Genomic DNA, 17525 nt, shown 5'->3' on the forward strand with positions numbered 1-17525 from the left:
AATCAACATCAAGGCAGGGAAGAAATTGAAAAGAAGACACATGCTACTTGCATCCAATTAGGATAAAGAACATGGCAAGTATCACCTGTGGACCCACTGGGATAGAGATACATAAAGGATCCATCAACACCCAAGCATTTTACAATTAACTGCATTTATTTGACATTATTTAGCATAAAATAAATTGGAAAGTACTGCAGAGGGGCATTGTTGCATGTAACCCATTCTTTACGCGTCCGACAACAGGAGGTAATTGCTCGTGTGTTGCCACGGGAGCACAAATATTCTAATGGTTCAAAATGAATGGTGTCGATGATATACCATATCCTCAACCACATCAAGCAACATTGTCATCCGACAATGTTTATTCACCTCAAAACTATAGTTCATATCCACAAATAAAGCATTTACATATAATGAAAATAAAGCATTTGCAAATAATGACAACTCCTTTGTTATGAAAACTTCCATGCAGGTTGATCTCTCAACTGTTGAAGATCGTGAACCAACCTATGATTGCATGATTAGAGGGATAGTGGTATCCCATCCCACATGAGTTCAAATCCAGGTGCTCGCATTTATCCTGAATTTATTTCAGGATTTCTGGTTTAGTGGGAGGAGACATTCCCGTCGACTACGAGGCGCCTATTGTGACTTCGTAAAATTTCAAGATCACATGTCGGCTCAGTCTCTCGGAGGTGCTCATAGGAATAGGGTGTGTGTGCGTGTTCATAGGAGTGAGTGCATGCGACTATATATGAGCGCTTGCATTTGTATTGTGTTCAAAAAAACCGTTGAAGGTCCGATGATAATCTACAAATAACTTTAAGGTACTTATAAAAAATAAACAATGAAAATAATAATGATGTGATACTATCCAAGTCTGCTACAATACAACATGCCAGCCTACACATCAGGAATGAGAAAAGTAGGAATAATTATGTCTGATGGTAACACACGTGAGAAGTTTCCAGCCGCAACCAAACACCAAACAAGATGATTCCTACACCAGCTTGTTTTCCCTAAAGTAAAAATCTGGTTAGCCATGTCATAGAAAATTCACAGTTGGTAAATTAAAGAGAAGAAGATGTAACATACAATTATGCGATAGACATTTCCAAAAACACGAAAAGATCAAGGTAGTGCATTCTTTTGTAGATAGAAAAATGTGTTGTATTCTTTGTAGATAGATACACATGCTCTCAAATGGCCTGATATACTTCACGGCATGATAACACTTCGGGTGAAAAAGATCCGCCACCACGGAGTTAACTGCGCTAGTCTTTGTACCATGGAGAATAAGCATCCTTTTGCCTTTCTTAACCTAGAACAAATATTAGAGCAACAGTCTGATGTGGAGCCAGGGAGAGAAACACATATATGCTATTGCTAATTTCACAACATATAAGTTTCCTAAGCATCAGAGCCTTGCAATAGAAACTAAATAACCTAAAACAAATATTAGAGCAACAGTCTGATGTGGAGCCAGGGAGAGAAACACATACATGCCGTTGCTAATTTCACAACATACAAGGTTCCTAAGCAAGTAAGCATCAGAGCCTTCCAATAGCAACTAAATTAAGATTTATAGGTTGTTATATGTACAAAACATCGACTATGTGCCATCAGGCCCTTTTGTGTGTGACTTGGTTCCTATTACGAAAATCCAATGTTACAATACACTACTCAAAAAATAATATGGCAAATTGCTGGAAGATGTCCGTTTACATTTGGCCACAGCCACAAGACAATAATGCACTGATAGTACATCGAGTCTCTATATCTCACCATGATTTTCCGCCGTCTCACCGCTCCATCGGCACCAACGACCGGTACAGTGGCGGTTCAAACAAATAGGTCAGCAGCAATAGCCAAGACCTCGTCAACTCGCTTCAGCTGCTCGATTGCATCTCAAATTAGACCTGATTACAGCGGCGGCTCGTACAGATTTCTCTTTGAACATACTGGCATGAATTAATCATAATGAGCTAGCCTGCAAGTTATCATGTATTCATGCGATTGATATACACCCATGTGAGAATTGTTTTCGCCCATCACCAATTTAGCCAGAGAAGCAAACATGCAGCTTCTGCTAATTGATAATTGCAGCAGTAAGAAGGCCTGCCAATTACCTCTTGCGATTTTTTCTCTGAACAAAGAGGGAAAAACCGGTGCCACACTTTCAAGCACCGCCGTTGTCCAGATCGATGTGATCGGTTCTACACTTTCGCCCCTGTGCACAATTCACAAATTAAACACATGTTCCAGAAGACATGAATGCTTGGACATATAAGCAATGGGATGAACGCTGGTGCGAGGGGGTGTGGTCGATGGCTGCTGACCAGGTGCGTCGAGGGGTACAGATGGCGGCGACGGACCAGGGCAGCGAGGTTCGGCAGAGGACTCCGAGTGGCGGCCAAGTAGGAGGGGCTGGGATTGGCGACGGCGCTAACCCTAGCTCTCCTATTCGAGGTTTGGAACGAGAGAAACAGAGCATGCGTGTGAGTTGAGTTGACGGGCCTGGCAGGGTTTCGATGGGCTTCGCCCATGTGCTTGTCAGACGCGAGAGGAGAGGAGGCGAATGGCGGATGGACGAAGCGCAGGGCAGGACGCGGTCCGTTGGCAGGAAGATGCCAATCTCCAGTGTCGGATCAGTCGGGTGGAGACGCGAGAGGATGCAGTACTACTGGGTGACGACCCTCTGACGCCAATAGCTGCATCACCAGGGCGAGGAGGCATTTACGCAGGCAGATGGATGGTGCCACGACCTCCACCTGAGCTTGAATGAAGCAGGGGAGTCGATGGCAGCCCAGAACTGGAGGGAAGGCGGCGGCTTATGGGATGTCGCGGCCGTCGTAGCGCCGGTGGAGAGCTTGGGGCGGCAGCGACGCAAGGGAGCCGGGCGGTGCGTGGAGAGAAGATCAGTGAGTTCTGGTGGGAGGCCGCGCTCCTTTTACGGTGCATCATGTCACACAATCAAATCATATCGCGGTCTGATTTTGTAGGACAGGGAAAAGGCAAAGGTTTCATGCAATCAAATCATATCGAAACTTGCCTTTCGTAAACCGGACAGAACGGGAAAAGGGGGTTGGACGAGACAAACGAACGATACAATTACCTACCACAATCTCCTTCTTTAGGAGTAGAGATAGCCTTTGGGGTAATTTAAATTTATTACCATATAATTACCATATTTGAAATTTCCTGAGTTATGGCCTTACCATACCTGGATTGATAGCCTTTGGGGTAATTTAAATTTATTACCATATAATTACCATATTCAAAACTTCCTGAATTATGGCCTTACCATACCTGGATTGATTTATTACTATAATTATCATATTTGAGATTTCTGAGTTTATAGCCTTACCATATGTGGATTAATTATGATTGATTACCATAAATACGTTGGGTATTGCCGGCCAGACGAGAAAAGAGGAAAACCAGTGGGAGGGGGATGGTGGGTGATGGGACGAAAAAAACCAGACGAAAAAAAATCAGACGAAAATAAACCAGACGAAAATGGTGGGACTATTCAACCAACTCATCCATTAGGAGTAGAGATGAACGTCGTTGCAACTTTCTCCCGCGAATGTTTTTTTTATTTTACAGTTTCATATACGGGGTCTGATCTGCAGCGCATGAATTCCCCCCACAAATCTGATCTGCAGCAAACTGTAAACGCGTTTTTCGGGTCCAAAGTTTACAGGGCCCGCTAGAGATGCTCTTACCATGCAGTTCCAAGAACCGTCATCCTCAACATTCATCGTTAATCTGGACATGCAAGAGAATGTTCCAAAGTTGTTACTCGAATAAATGTTCGATGGAAAACCTCTAGTTAACTCGATCGGCCTCGTCCCATCCAACCATCACGCATCCCATAATGGTGCCTTGTCCCCATTGTCGATGGTGAATCAGGTATAGGTGTAGAAGAGGTTCGTGTCCACGGCATCACAAAGTTTGCCCATGCCAAACTACAACTTGCTTGGGTCGGTCCATTCAAGCCATGGCCAACATAACCGCATCGCCCTCGCAATTTTTTAGATGGATCACACCTAGGGTGGGGCAGCAGACAGTTTCCCAATTAACCTTGCATTTTTCTCTCGAGGTCCTAACAAGCCGGCGATTCAGGCCTTGAACCGACTCGGGGTGCCCCTTCTCTGCAGGAGATCGAAGATGTAATCCTGTATAACTAAATCAAAAGCCTTGTGAATGTCCATCATGAAAAGCAAGATTTGCTAATGTTCAAGGGATGAGGAGGCGCAAGATGGCCCGCCGCCGCACGGGGCCTCGCTCCGGCAACGTCAGCCGATGGCGGGGGGATGGGGAGGAGAGCTAGGCACCAGCAATAGAAGAGTCGCTTGTACTCTAGTAATAGCTACTATCTATCATTCATGTTGATATGATCTAAATCATTTTATGTAATTTTCTAATGTGAATAGAATATCTGGTTAACTGACTTCATCACCACCAAATGATAATATCGTATTCAATGAAAATTCTTGATGTGCTCTAGATATTTTATATCACATGACTTTTATACAGTTGCCATGAACTCTTGCTGACAGTATGAAGAAGGATTGGCTTAGATTAGGTGAGACGTGATTTGCACGTGCACAAGACAAGCGAGTCACCCTACTGACACTCATCAAGCCATTAGCTAAACTTTGTGTCACGTGCCTTGGGTGCACATGCACAACAAGACTCTTGTTTCTTTCTTAATATAGTTGGTTATTTAAATTCTTATTTTCATGATATGTGTTTTGATGTATACAGTGTGGGACCCAAGCATGCCTGGATCTTGGGAGTGCATGCACATCGCTTGTTTCTTGCTTTAAGCATACACATTTCACTCTCGACCAATTACTTACCATTTTCATCGATGTAAGCCAGGCCTGAATTCTCAATCTTACAGATTTCACACTGTCATTGCTTTTGACCATTGTGAGCCACACGTATATAAACTCAAGCTAGATACGCGCATGCCCAAACCCTTCTCGCAGGAGATGGCCTCCAATGGTGGTGCACCAAACCCATGGCAACAACAGCCGCCGCGGCCATCGCGTGAGGGCTACACATGCCATTTTTGCCGTAGGAGGTGGGTCACACACCAAGCCCTTGGTGGTCACATGTCCTCGCAGAGCTGCCGCAACAATCGCCATCGGAACATGCCGGTAAGCCTACCCCAACCAGCATCCTCCATGCCTCTACTCTTTTGGGGTTGTGGCTACTTGTTCTTGCACCCAACCTTGCTTTTTGGGAGGAATACCACCGTGGTGGTCCCCGTCCAGTGGAGATAGACTTCATGGGTCCACTACGGGCGCCTGAAGACGCCGCAGAGCCACAGCTGAGTGACAGAGTCGGCGAGGCGGTCGACCTAACCTTGAGGCTTTGATTCATGGAGGGTGCCTGATCACAAGCAAAATAAATACATTCGACGATAGATGAACATCGTGTAATATAAGATTCGCCCAAGCGTGTCATTTGTTTCAGCTACCTCTTACCGTTCTTCGCTGAACTTCTGGTTGATTTCAAGATGACATGATGAATATGGTGCATGTTCAAGATTCAGTTGCCTTTACTTTTTTCTAATTTAAATAGGTGTGTACCTGTGTGTTGCAACAGGATCTGAGAATTTTCATGTTTACAATATAGTAGTTGAGTCGATTAACTTAACATCTACCATTGTGATTTCTACGTACATATTTAGTAGGTCCATGCGTGGAACCCAATCTCATTGGCCATGCATGAGACCATAATGGATATCAACGCAACGGTCACTGCAACCTTGTGAGCATTATAATATTATTATTTACACAGAGAGTGTTATAATCTAAAAGAAAATCCATTTTATAAAGATTATCTTTCAGAAAAAGAAACATCACAGCGGATTATGAAAAGTGCACAAAAACTGGCAAGCAAGCAAACAGTAAAGTGTCCATGCATTCTTACGAGCAATAAAACATAAGTAAAAAATTTACACCGAGTGACCGGCTAAGTCTTGCGGACCGGCAGTCGCACGGTTCACTGGCACCTCCCACATAGCCACGTGCACTGTTAAGGCCCACCCCACCACCCACGTCTTCTTTTACCTTATCCCCTTACGCGTCTTCCACCTCCCGCAAGCACCATTCCCTCTCTCCTTTTTGCCTCCACCCCTCCTCCCCACACAAGAGGGGCCATGCCATTGTTGCCACACGCATCTTGTCCCTGATCGACAGTGAGGCCGTTGGCGTCGCGCTCCTTCCCCAACAGCGCCGCCGGATGCCTTGCACTGCAATGAGCTTTTTTCTTGGAGAACGAGAGCATCGTCCAAAGCTTGTAGTCCCATCTAATTGAATCAAAAGCCTTGCAAATGTACAACATGAAAAGCAAGGTTACCTTTTTATTTTCGTGGAGGCAACAAGCAAGTTTCTGAGGTACACGATGTTAACGTGGATACTTCTCTTCTTTATGAATGCACTTTGGGCATGGGAAGCGATGTTGTTCATGAAAGGAGCTAGCAGACTGGAATGCACTTTGGCAATGATTTTCACAGTGGTGTGTATGAGGCTTATAGGGTGGTAGTCCAAAATCTCCTCATCTCAGCCCCATCTTTCTTGGGCAGAAGAGCAATGTTTGCATGGTTGAGCCAACAGAAGCTCTTTGAATGCAAGTCGCCAAAAAGGCGAATGACGGCTGGTTCCTCGCCACTAGGTAGAGGAACTAGTAGAAAGCCCTTTTGTGGTGCTATGGCACGAATCCAACACAATTATATTTTCTCTACTAAAAGAGCACATGTACATGCTCTTTCACTCTCCAAAAATGAATCTGTGTACAGAAATAGCTACCGCATAGCACCACAACGTCCGTGCGTCAGCCAGTAGTTCAGAGGAACTCCTGCCAACCGACAGCAGTTCCTCCTCAAACGCGTAAAGAAGAGGCGGCAGCGGCCGGGCGTGCCGCACCAGCAGGTGGTGCTCTTAGCGACATCAAGCAGGTGTGCGGCTTGGTCGAAATCAACAAATAACTAGGTAGCCTTAGAGGCAGTTTGGCCCTTTCCGGTGTCTGTAAATGGAATGGAAAAAATGGACAAGGAAATCGGTAAAAGAGGGCAAATGGCATGTTAATCAAGGTGTTCACCAGCTGGGTCTGGGTGGTAATTTTGCGAAGTTTGTCTTAATAGTGGCAATGTTGCAAAGTCAGATGTTCAGCGTCAAATATCCAAATTCCTCAAGTGAGAGGGGACTGCTGACCAGACCTCGGAGTACATGCTAAAGAAAGCAGGCACCATTTTGAATATTATTTTTTCTATTCTTAATTTTAGCCTTTTTACTATTTCAGGCGAAGAATCTGTTAGAAAGTTATTAAAAATATTCCAATCAAATTGTGTTTATGTTTTATGTTTCTATGAACTTAACCTAAAATTTGGTTCAAAAAATTGACAAGTTTTATCTTTCAACACCAACCAAAAAGATGACAGCGTATCCAACAAAGAGCATTGAAATCTATGGCTAGGTACATTTACGTAACCCATTTCACTTGTTACAGAGAGCATTTGAAACCCTGAGCAGTTTTGGTCCATGACACGACTTAAAGATTGCATCAGTCAGCAGAACCAAATGATCATTTAGTACTTCAGACACAATTTCACGGCGGTGTCACAATTTTCATAGCATCAAACATTTGATCCGGCGCCTCCTAAATCAGTAAAACATTCCTTACATGAACTGGAAAACCTAAACAGAGTGCACTTCATCGAAACAACTGCGAAGCAGAGTCTGAGATCATAAAGCCTCTTAGCATATACTACTTCCTTCATTCCTAAATATAAGTTGTTTTAGAGATTTCAATAAGAACTACATACAGATCTATATAGACATATTTTAGAGTGTATATTCACTCATTTTGCTCCTTATGTAGTCCCAATTGGAATCTCTAAAAAGACTTATATTTAGGAACAGAGGGAGTACAAGTCATGAAAACCAAACAGTGAAGGCCGCGAACGTCCACGCTGAACCTTACCACATCAATCATACACCGCGTACTGGTTTCAGACATATGGGCTCACGCACCTTTACTTTAGGATTAGGATCATCAATGGAGAACATAAGCAAGGTACCCTTTCCATCATCAGCTATCTCATCCTTGGGCAGAATTAAGTTGTATCCCTTCGGTAGCCCATCAGACAATGATGAGCTTCGTATCTTATAAACTGATCTCTGATAATAGTCGGTCAAAAAGGAACCATAGGACATCCTACACTTGAACTTGGAGTTTATAGCTTTAGGTTGGATGTAGACGACAGAGATGGCATGCCCGAAAAAACGGCCCAGTCGCGCCCCCAGGACGACGAAAATCATCGGTTCGGACCTTTTTTCCGCCCGGCGGTCACAGGCCGAACCCGGCGCGCTGGGGAGCCGTTGGGGGCTCCGGCGCTAGGGAAAAGCACGCCTGGCCCACACCGACAGGGAAAAAGTCAAGGTTTTCTTCCCCGACTCGCCTCGCACCCCCCGCGCCCTCGGCCACCACTAGCTATATCCCGGCGACGGCCGCCGCCCTACTCCGCTAGATAGCCATTCCCCGCCGGAAAATAGCAGCGCTTCGCCGTGGCAGCCCCTCCCACAACAGCTGGGCGTTTCCGGCCGCGGAGGCGCGGTTTAACGGCGGGTACACGCCCACCGAGCGCAAGGTGTTCGGCGTTTTGCCTGTCTCGACGATGGACTCGGATGAGGAGGAAGAGCTCGCCGCGCTGCTGGAGGAGGAAGCCGCGGCCGACGTCCAGGAAGAAGAGCATCTCATGGTGCTCGCCGCCCTCGCCCAGCTGCTGGCAAGCAATGAAAAGCCGCGGCGAGGTGGCTCGGCGCCGGGGCGGGTGAAAGCAAAGAACCGGCATCGTCTCCAAGGCTACTGCATGCTCTACTCCGACTACTTCGCCGATGCTCCACTTCATGGCGAGAGAACATTTCGGCGCCGTTATCGGATGAGCCGAAAGCTCTTCCTCAGGATTGTGAATGCCATCCGGGAGTTCGACAACTACTTCAAGTGCAAGATGGATTGCACTGGCGCTCTTGGATTCACCTCCATCCAGAAGTGCACGACAGCGATGAGGATGCTTGCATATGGAGCTCCCAGTGATTCACTTGACGACTATGGGCGCATGGCTGAGTCCACCAGCATAGAGTGTTTCTACAAGTTCTGTCGGGCAGTGGTGGCAGTGTTTGGGCCACAATACTTGAGAACACCCAATGCGGAAGACACTGCTCGGATCCTAGCCCAGAATGCAGCAAGAGGATTTCCTGGGATGCTTGGAAGCATCGACTGCATGCATTGGAAATGGAAGAACTGCCCATTTGATTGGCAGGGGATGTACAAAGGTGCCAAAAGCGGTTGCAGTGTGGTGCTTGAGGCGGTAGCCACACAGGACCTCTGGATTTGGCACTCCTTTGGTATGCCAGGAACTCACAATGACATCAACGTGCTGCAGTGCTCTCCTGTTTTTGCCAAGCTCGTTGAGGGCCATTCTCCTCCGGTGAACTTCGAGATCAATGGGCACCAATACAACAAGGGGTACTATCTAGCTGACGGCATCTATCCGAGATGGTCGACATTTGTGAAGACGATCTCAAACCCTGTGGCAGGAGGCAAGAACGCCTGGTTTGCGAAGCTTCAGGAGGCTTGCAGGAAGGATGTCGAGCGGGCATTTGGTCTGCTCCAATCTCGATTCGCTGTTGTTCGGTACCCCGCTCAGACCTGGTCGAAAGATCAAATGTGGGAGATCATGACTTGCTGTGTCATCTTGCACAACATGATCATCGAGAGCGAGCAAGAAGACCCAGTGTTTGACACTGAACCATACTACAGGTAGGGTCCTCTAGCCGAAGTTGATCACCAGCTACCGGCAACTTGGACTGCCTATCTCAGTATGCGTCAGGAGATCCGAGACCCATAGGTGCATCATCAACTGCAGAAAGATCTGATTGAGCACCTATGGAGGCTCAAGGGGGACGCCGCGTGATGAAATATGAGTTTTTATTTGTTGAACTATATAATTTGTATTGAACTATTTGTTGTTGTAGTATTTTGTTGAAGTATTTGATTTTTCTGTGATAAAATATATGATAAGAAATAATTGTGTTGATAATTGAACGCCGAGACACGGCGAAACCACGCCGAATATGGGCCTATTCTCGCCCATATGAGCCGTTTATTCGCTGAAATTGGGCTGCAAAGTGGGCCAATTTCGGCGCCTGGGGGCGACGACTGGGCGCAAAACTGCCCCCAGCGCCGAGTGTATCGCCGGCTCGCCCCCAGGGGGCGATTTTTATGCGTCCTGGGGGGGCCAACGGCTGGAGATGCCCTAAGTGAGCTTCTGGGTGCATCCATATTTGGTATTGGAGCAAAGAACCATGACTGATTCCATGAGAAGTTAAAGTTGACGCACTACACAGCAACATAACAAGTTAGCACCACACAAAATTATGCAACTCATGAGAATTTTCTAGAAGAATTAATCATATTTGTATGAAAATTACGTACATTTTATATTATTGAACGTTTCTTTAAATTTATGAACATTTTTATAATTCATAATTTTTTTATAAAAACATGGTAAACATTGTTCATACTTCGTGAAATTTTAGAAGGTTATAGTGTTTTTATAAATTTGAGAGCATTTTTAATTGAAATAAATATTTCTTCTAACAGATCATTTTATTTTGCAGTGTAGTTTTTGAGACTTTTTTTAGGATAATATTTCTATTAGTATAGTACGTTTCACATTTACTTCAAAAATATACACAATTTTTTTATTACTTATGGTTTTGTTTTAATTATTTTTATTTTAAAAAATTAAATACAAAAATGAAACCGACATGGCTTGCGGCCCACGGAGCGAGGTGTGCGCCACCTCCCCAATTATGCTCGCATGTCCTATAAGGGCATCCGCAATGTATGCCAAATACTCGTGCCAAATTTGCTTTTAGGCTATGGAACTACTTCTAACACATTGTGAGCCAAGTGCCAAAAGCTAATTTCAAGGGAACCAGAGCATGTAGCTGCTCTGATGCCAAATTATCTCGATGAAATAAATAATGCGAGGTTCATTGATGGGTGAGGAAAGAGACCTGGATATATTTGAGAAAGAAACGGAAATTGGGAATGGCTCCTAAGTGCATATGCACCCATTGTCTAAATACACATTTTGAAAATTAAAAAATTCCGAACAAAAATACCGCGTGTATATCCGAACATTCTATGTGTGTGCACAAAGTTTTTGATGATAAACGAGGTTTTTTGTGGCTTTTGTAAAAAAAAAGACAATTTCTGATGCTTCATTACAACTATTCATTTTGCATTTTTTTATCTTTTTTACACAAGTCATAAAAAACGTCGTTTTTCACTCAAACTTTTCAAAATATGTATTTAGACAATGAGTGCATATGCACCTAGAAGCCAAAACACCGTGTCCAGAAAAGAAAAGTCTTTTTATTCTATCTTGTGTCAGCTTGGATCCACCTAGCAACGAATTTAGCGATGGCACTGTTGCGGACATCTATCAAAATTGGCATCACTAGTTCACTACCGTCCATGATAACGTGGCAATGAGTGCATATGCACTCATTGTCTAAATACACATTTTGAAAATTAAAAAATTCCGAACAAAAATACCGCGTGTATATCCGAACATTCTATGTGTGTGCACAAAGTTTTTGATGAAAAACGAGGTTTTTTGTGGCTTTTGTAAAAAAACAGACAATTTCTGATGCTTCATTACAACTATTCATTTTGCATTTCTTTATCTTTTTTACACAAGTCATAAAAAACGTCGTTTTTCACTCAAACTTTTCAAAATATGTACTTAGACAATGAGTGCATATGCACCTAGAAGCCAAAACACCGTGTCCAGAAAAGAAAAGTCTTTTTATTCTATCTTGTGTCAGCTTGGATCCACCTAGCAACGAATTTAGCGATGGCACTGTTGCGGACATCTATCAAAATTGGCATCACTAGTTCACTACCGTCCATGATAACGTGGCATATTTGGCCTCAATCACATTGTGGCTGCCCTAACAGCAAGTATAACAGAAGACTTATAGCTGTTTACGTGTCATTTTTGCCTATATGGAGGGTGGGCTCTCTTGCAGGAGTCATCCTCTACACATGCTTCTAAAAAATATATACTTCCTCCATCCCATAATGTAAAACGTTTTTTGATACTGGAAGTAATAAATATGAAGGAGAAATAGAGAAGTGAAAACAAATACTAGTCTTATGGCCTATTCGGTTCACAGGAATTTCAAAGAAAACTTTGAAGGAAAGATTTTTACCGGAATTTTCACCTTTGATGTGTTCGAAGCAAGGGAATTGTGAATAGTAAAACTCAGGAAAGTTTCTCTATTCCTACAGATTTCACAGGAATCCAAACATCCATCCAAAGCCAATTTTTTGCTGAAGCCCGAGGTGATTCAAAGGAAGAGCCAAGAAGGGAGATTAAAAAATTTAACAAGTGCATGGGCTGAGAAAGAGAAAGAAATAAAAAAAATCTTAAAAGTACTATTTGCTACTCCCTCCGTCCCAAAATAAGTGACTCAAATTTTTACTAATTTTATACAAAGTTAGTATAAAGTTAAGTAACTTATTTTGGGGCGATGGGAGTACTAGATTAGATCAACGTTTCCTTTGGCACACTGGTACTCCTCCGAACGCCTCGCTCGTAAGATTTCCTTTGTTTTCTTGTTCCTTCGCTTCACAGTTGCAGTCATCTGCTATTCATGTAGATTCTTTCAATCCTTTGTTTTCAATACCTGCAGTCATCTGTTTTTACCACAACCCACGCGACACACACGCTGCAATACTGGGCCTGCCAGGAAAAGAACCCCACCTGTCATCGGCTATAGCACCAAATGGCAACGTTGGAAGCAACGAGCGGCTAGATGTTTGACAGGGCTGTGAAAAATCGCCAGCGAGGTAAAACGTTCGAGCCAGATTCATCTCGCGGTGCAGATGCAGCAGATATGCAGGTAGTACAAGATGTAATTTCGACGTTCTTTGTAATTTCGTTATCATTGTTATGCAGGCATACTCAGTAGGTAGTACAATATGAAAGCCAGATTCATCTCGCATCGGCATTGTTTATATGTTCAATGTAATTTCGTTATCATTACTGCTGAAATTACAGTACAAGATTAAAGCATGGTGCTCAATATATTGTGTCCGGGATTGTATGGTGTACTAGCTTCGATTAATCATTCCATCTGCCACAGCATGGTGCTCCATCATATAACGTTGTTGGCGGCCGGCGGCGCTAAGGTATGCCTCTAATTCTGCTTACACAACAATGAATAATATGCGTCGGAATTCGATTTGCCTCTAATAATTATACAAAATGTGATTTGCAGACCATATATTCAAAACCGTTATGGGGTACACAAGGGGCATCCCCCCCACCCCCCCACACACACACGTTATATTTATTCTATAGTTATTTATTGTTAACTATATGTATCTCATAATTAGCATTTGCATCATGTGATCACATATACATGGTGTACTAAGGTTTTATTTGCTAATAAAATTATATTTTTGATTTTTTATACCTTTATAATGATTTTCGTGATATGCAATATATACTGGTGAGATTATTTACGTTGCCCTCTAATACCTCATTCGCCCTAGGGCCACCATGATTCCAGGGCCGGCCCTGGAATCACTGTTGGAAGAAATTGTGGTCAGTTAGACATGTGTGTGATCCCAGTCGGGGTTGCCCTTTGGCAGAAATCAACCGGGATTGACTGGGACTAGAAAGTACATATGTCAATTCCTGGGATTTTGAGTTCAAGGTTTGATTTAAGAATGAGAGTACGAATTCAAGGTTTATTTCAGACTTTTCTCTCAATTAAATGTGCATTGAGAAGAGGATAATAGGATGTCGGTATAACATTTTGCGTGAGTCCCTATCGAGGGCTCTACCACACCTCCGTCGGCAACGGACGCGCTCTGCTCTGCTCGTCGTGACGCGGCGGCAGCACGGCGGCGCACCGCACCGGCCCGCTCGGCGTTTTCCTTGGGGCACGGCAGAATTCCTGTCGGTGCTGCGGGCCACGTGAGTCAAACGCCGGCAGCGCGAGCGCGTGTCATGTCAGTGGGAAAAGGCCACCGCCACATCACCACAGCGCGGCGCCCCACCCGCACGGTCGGTCACCGGAGCTTTCCCCGTAATCCCTTCCCATCCCCCACGCGCTCCCCGCCAACCCCACTTCCACTTCCACCAACCTACCACCTCTTCTTCTACCTCTCTCTCTCCACGGAGTACATCCAGCCAGCCTCTCTCGCTCTCTCCTCCTTCGAGTGCCACTGCCGACAGATCCTTGCTTGCCTGCCTGCCTGACGATGGCGTCGACGACCGCGTACGCGCGGCCGTCCAAGCTGCCGGGCGCGGGCCCGGGGGAGCGGAGGCCGGCGCCGCCGCGGCTCATCCGGGCCTTCTTCGCCTCCGGCGCCAAGATCGAGCCCAGGAAGCTCGGCGCCGGCCTGCTCGCCGGCTGCTGCCTCGCGCTCCTCACCTACGTCTCCCTCGCCAAGCTCTACGCCGTCTACTCCCCCGTCTTCGGTGCGTGCCCTCCGTCCCGATCCACCAATTACTCAGCTCTATTGTGCGGTACCACATTCGATTCGATCTAACAATTACTGCTTTGCTGCTGCTGATTCCGCCGCCAGCCACCACCTCGGCCCTGCTCCAGAACGCCCCGCCGTCCTCCTCCGCGTCGGCGCCGGGGGCGGTGGCCGCCCCTCCGCGTGCGCCCGAAGAACCCGCATTTACTGGCGGCAGGAACGGCAGCGCCGTGGATCGCGTCGATCTGACGGAGAAGGCCCCGGGAACGGCCGGCTCTCGAGAGCCCGGGGTGCCCGACGCGGTCTCCAGGAAGGAGCACGCCGAGAAGGCGCCGGCGCCGGCCGACACCTCGGCACCAATGCCATGTAAGGGGATCTCTTCTTGAGCTCTTTTTTCTTGGCACCTTAATTAATACTAGAAGGAAAGCAGAGCAAAATTATCAATCCCAGGTAGGCAGGCAACCTCTTTCAGAGATTCAATGCTCTGTACTCTGCAATCTGGGCAAAATTTGGTTGCCCACTTCAGTTAATTATTTTCCCCGGATTAGTAGTTGTTAGAAATAGAAATGTGCTAGACCTTTGTATAGAAAAAGAAGATGTGCCACATCTCTCTGTAGAGAAAGAAATGTGCTTGCTAGATCTGCTGCGTTCTAATGCGACTTTTGATTGCGATTTCAGCTCAGAGAGAAAGGAAGAGCAGCAGCAGCAGCAATGTCACCGCCGGTCCGATGAGCTGCGACGAAAATGGCGTGGACGAGGGGTTCCCCTACGCGCGGCCGGCGGTCTGCGAGCTGTCCGGCGACATCCGTGTCAGCCCCAGCCAGAAGACCATGTACCTCATCAACCCGTCCGGCGGTGGCGGCTTCGACGAGAAGGGCGAGAAGCGGCTCCGGCCGTACGCCCGAAACGACGACTTCCTCCTGCCTGCCGTGGTGGAGGTGACTGTCAAGTCTGTCGCCTCCCCTGAGGCCGCGCCACAGTGCACGAAGCAGCATCGCGTCCCCGCGGTGGTGTTCTCCGTCGCCGGGTACACGGACAACTTCTTCCACGACAACACGGACGCGCTGATCCCGTTGTTCCTCACCACGGCGCACCTGAAAGGCGAGGTGCAGCTGCTGATCACCAACTACAAGCCGTGGTGGGTGCAGAAGTACACGCCGCTGCTGCGCAAGCTCTCCAACTACGACGTGATCAACTTCGACGCCGACGCCGACGTGCACTGCTTCTCCCGCGGGTACCTCGGCCTGTACCGCGACCGCGACCTCATCATCGCCCCTCACCCGACCCGCAACCCGCGCAACTACACCATGGTGGACTACACGCGCTTCCTCCGAGCCGCCTACGGGCTCCGCCGCGACCAGCCGGCGGTGCTCGGGGCGGAGCCCGGAATGCAGCCCCGGATGCTGATCATCTCGCGCGCCGGCACGCGCAAGCTGCTGAACCAGGACGAGGTGGCCGCCGCTGCGTCGGAGCTCGGGTTCAACGTGACCGTGGCCGAGGCCGGCGACGACGTGCCGGCGTTCGCGGCCCTGGTGAACTCCGCCGACGTGCTCCTGGCCGTGCACGGCGCCGGGCTGACCAACCAGATCTTCCTGCCGACCAACGGGGTGGTGCTGCAGATCGTGCCGTGGGGGAACATGGACTGGATGGCGACCAACTTCTACGGGCAGCCGGCGCGGGACATGCAGCTCCGGTACGTGGAGTACTACGTCGACGAGGAGGAGACGAGCCTCAAGGACAAGTACCCGAGGGATCACGTGGTGTTCAAGGACCCCAAGGCCCTCCACAAACAGGGGTGGCAGGCGCTCGCCGACACCATCATGAAGCAGGACGTCAAGGTGAACATCACCAGGTTCCAGCCCTTCTTGCTCCAGGCCATGGACGAGCTACAGGAGTAGCTAGCAGCATCGTCTCCCCAGCCAGCCCAGGTAAACTCACATCACAGCCACCAAGCACTGTACAACAAGCAAACACAACAAGGATAAATGCAGCCCAAACTACGGTGTGATTCTAGGACTAGTTGCTACTACTGCTGCTGCTGGAAAGGGTGATGATTTGAATCTGATCAAAAGTGGAGGCTTCAAAGTAGACGGTTGTTTCTGTCATGTTGAGGATTCAAGGAACCTGCACTAGTGGATCGTCTTGTTGTGCAATTGTCCTTGCTACTGTAAATGGAAGGATCATGTATGCTTTCTCCAACACCCGGGAAAAAGCCACTACTGTGTTGCTAATGTCCTTGTCTCTATGAAAGAGTAAGAGCATCATGTTTGGGATGCGCGTAGTCAATTTTGGGAATCACTGTTGTGTCGAAGGTCGAGAAGTTTGGCTGAAATTTGGACAGTGGAAGGAATGAACCAGTGGAATTGGTGAAATCTGCACACTGGAACCAATTGCGAGTGTGGCGAGAATGATGATGGTTTGCTGGTAGGCTGGACAGCTATGCCTTCTGTTAGTCCTCTATGTTTATTTTCATGTGAGGCTTTACCTTATCTGTTGTTGTTCAACTTTGTGGCTGTATGAACAAGGTCTTCTTCCCAAAAGGCTTAATGGCTTGTTATATATATGGTTTCTATGCAGATATGTTCTGTTACATTACATGCTATTAAAAGGGATGAGAAAAGTGGCCACAATATTTCCTGTCACTACAAAAATACTCTAGAACTGAAAAGATTTCCAGATTTCATATCTAATAGCGCTTGCTTTTTCTTTGTTAGTACGTACAACCATCAAAACCATGTGCTATTTTTTAGAAGAAAATTGGTATATAACTGTCAGTATCTACTAATACTAAATTTGATGAAATGGCACTTTTGTGAATCTGCAGTTGTGCCTCAGCTGTGTTGCAATTTCTTATTTCCGCATTTGAAATCTTATCTATTTGCATTACATCACTGTTAGTTTTTTCTGCTGGTTATCTTTCTTGTTAGGTACAA

At 46.5% G+C, this 17525-nt stretch overlaps 1 protein-coding gene across 1 annotated transcript; it reads left to right on the forward strand.

Moving 5' to 3' along the window:
* The first annotated feature begins 14221 nt into the window (after window positions 1-14221).
* On the forward strand, window positions 14222-17168 carry LOC125542399 (beta-1,2-xylosyltransferease XAX1-like). The gene is made up of 3 exons (XM_048705427.1): window positions 14222-14590; window positions 14698-14958; window positions 15271-17168. Exons 1-3 carry the CDS (start codon window positions 14371-14373, stop codon window positions 16488-16490), a joined length of 1701 nt encoding a protein of 566 aa, XP_048561384.1. The 5' UTR covers window positions 14222-14370; the 3' UTR covers window positions 16491-17168.
* The last annotated feature ends 357 nt before the right edge of the window (window positions 17169-17525 follow it).

Source organism: Triticum urartu, chromosome 3 (genome assembly GCF_003073215.2).
Source record: "Triticum urartu cultivar G1812 chromosome 3, Tu2.1, whole genome shotgun sequence".
NCBI classification, from domain to species: Eukaryota; Viridiplantae; Streptophyta; class Magnoliopsida; order Poales; family Poaceae; genus Triticum; species Triticum urartu.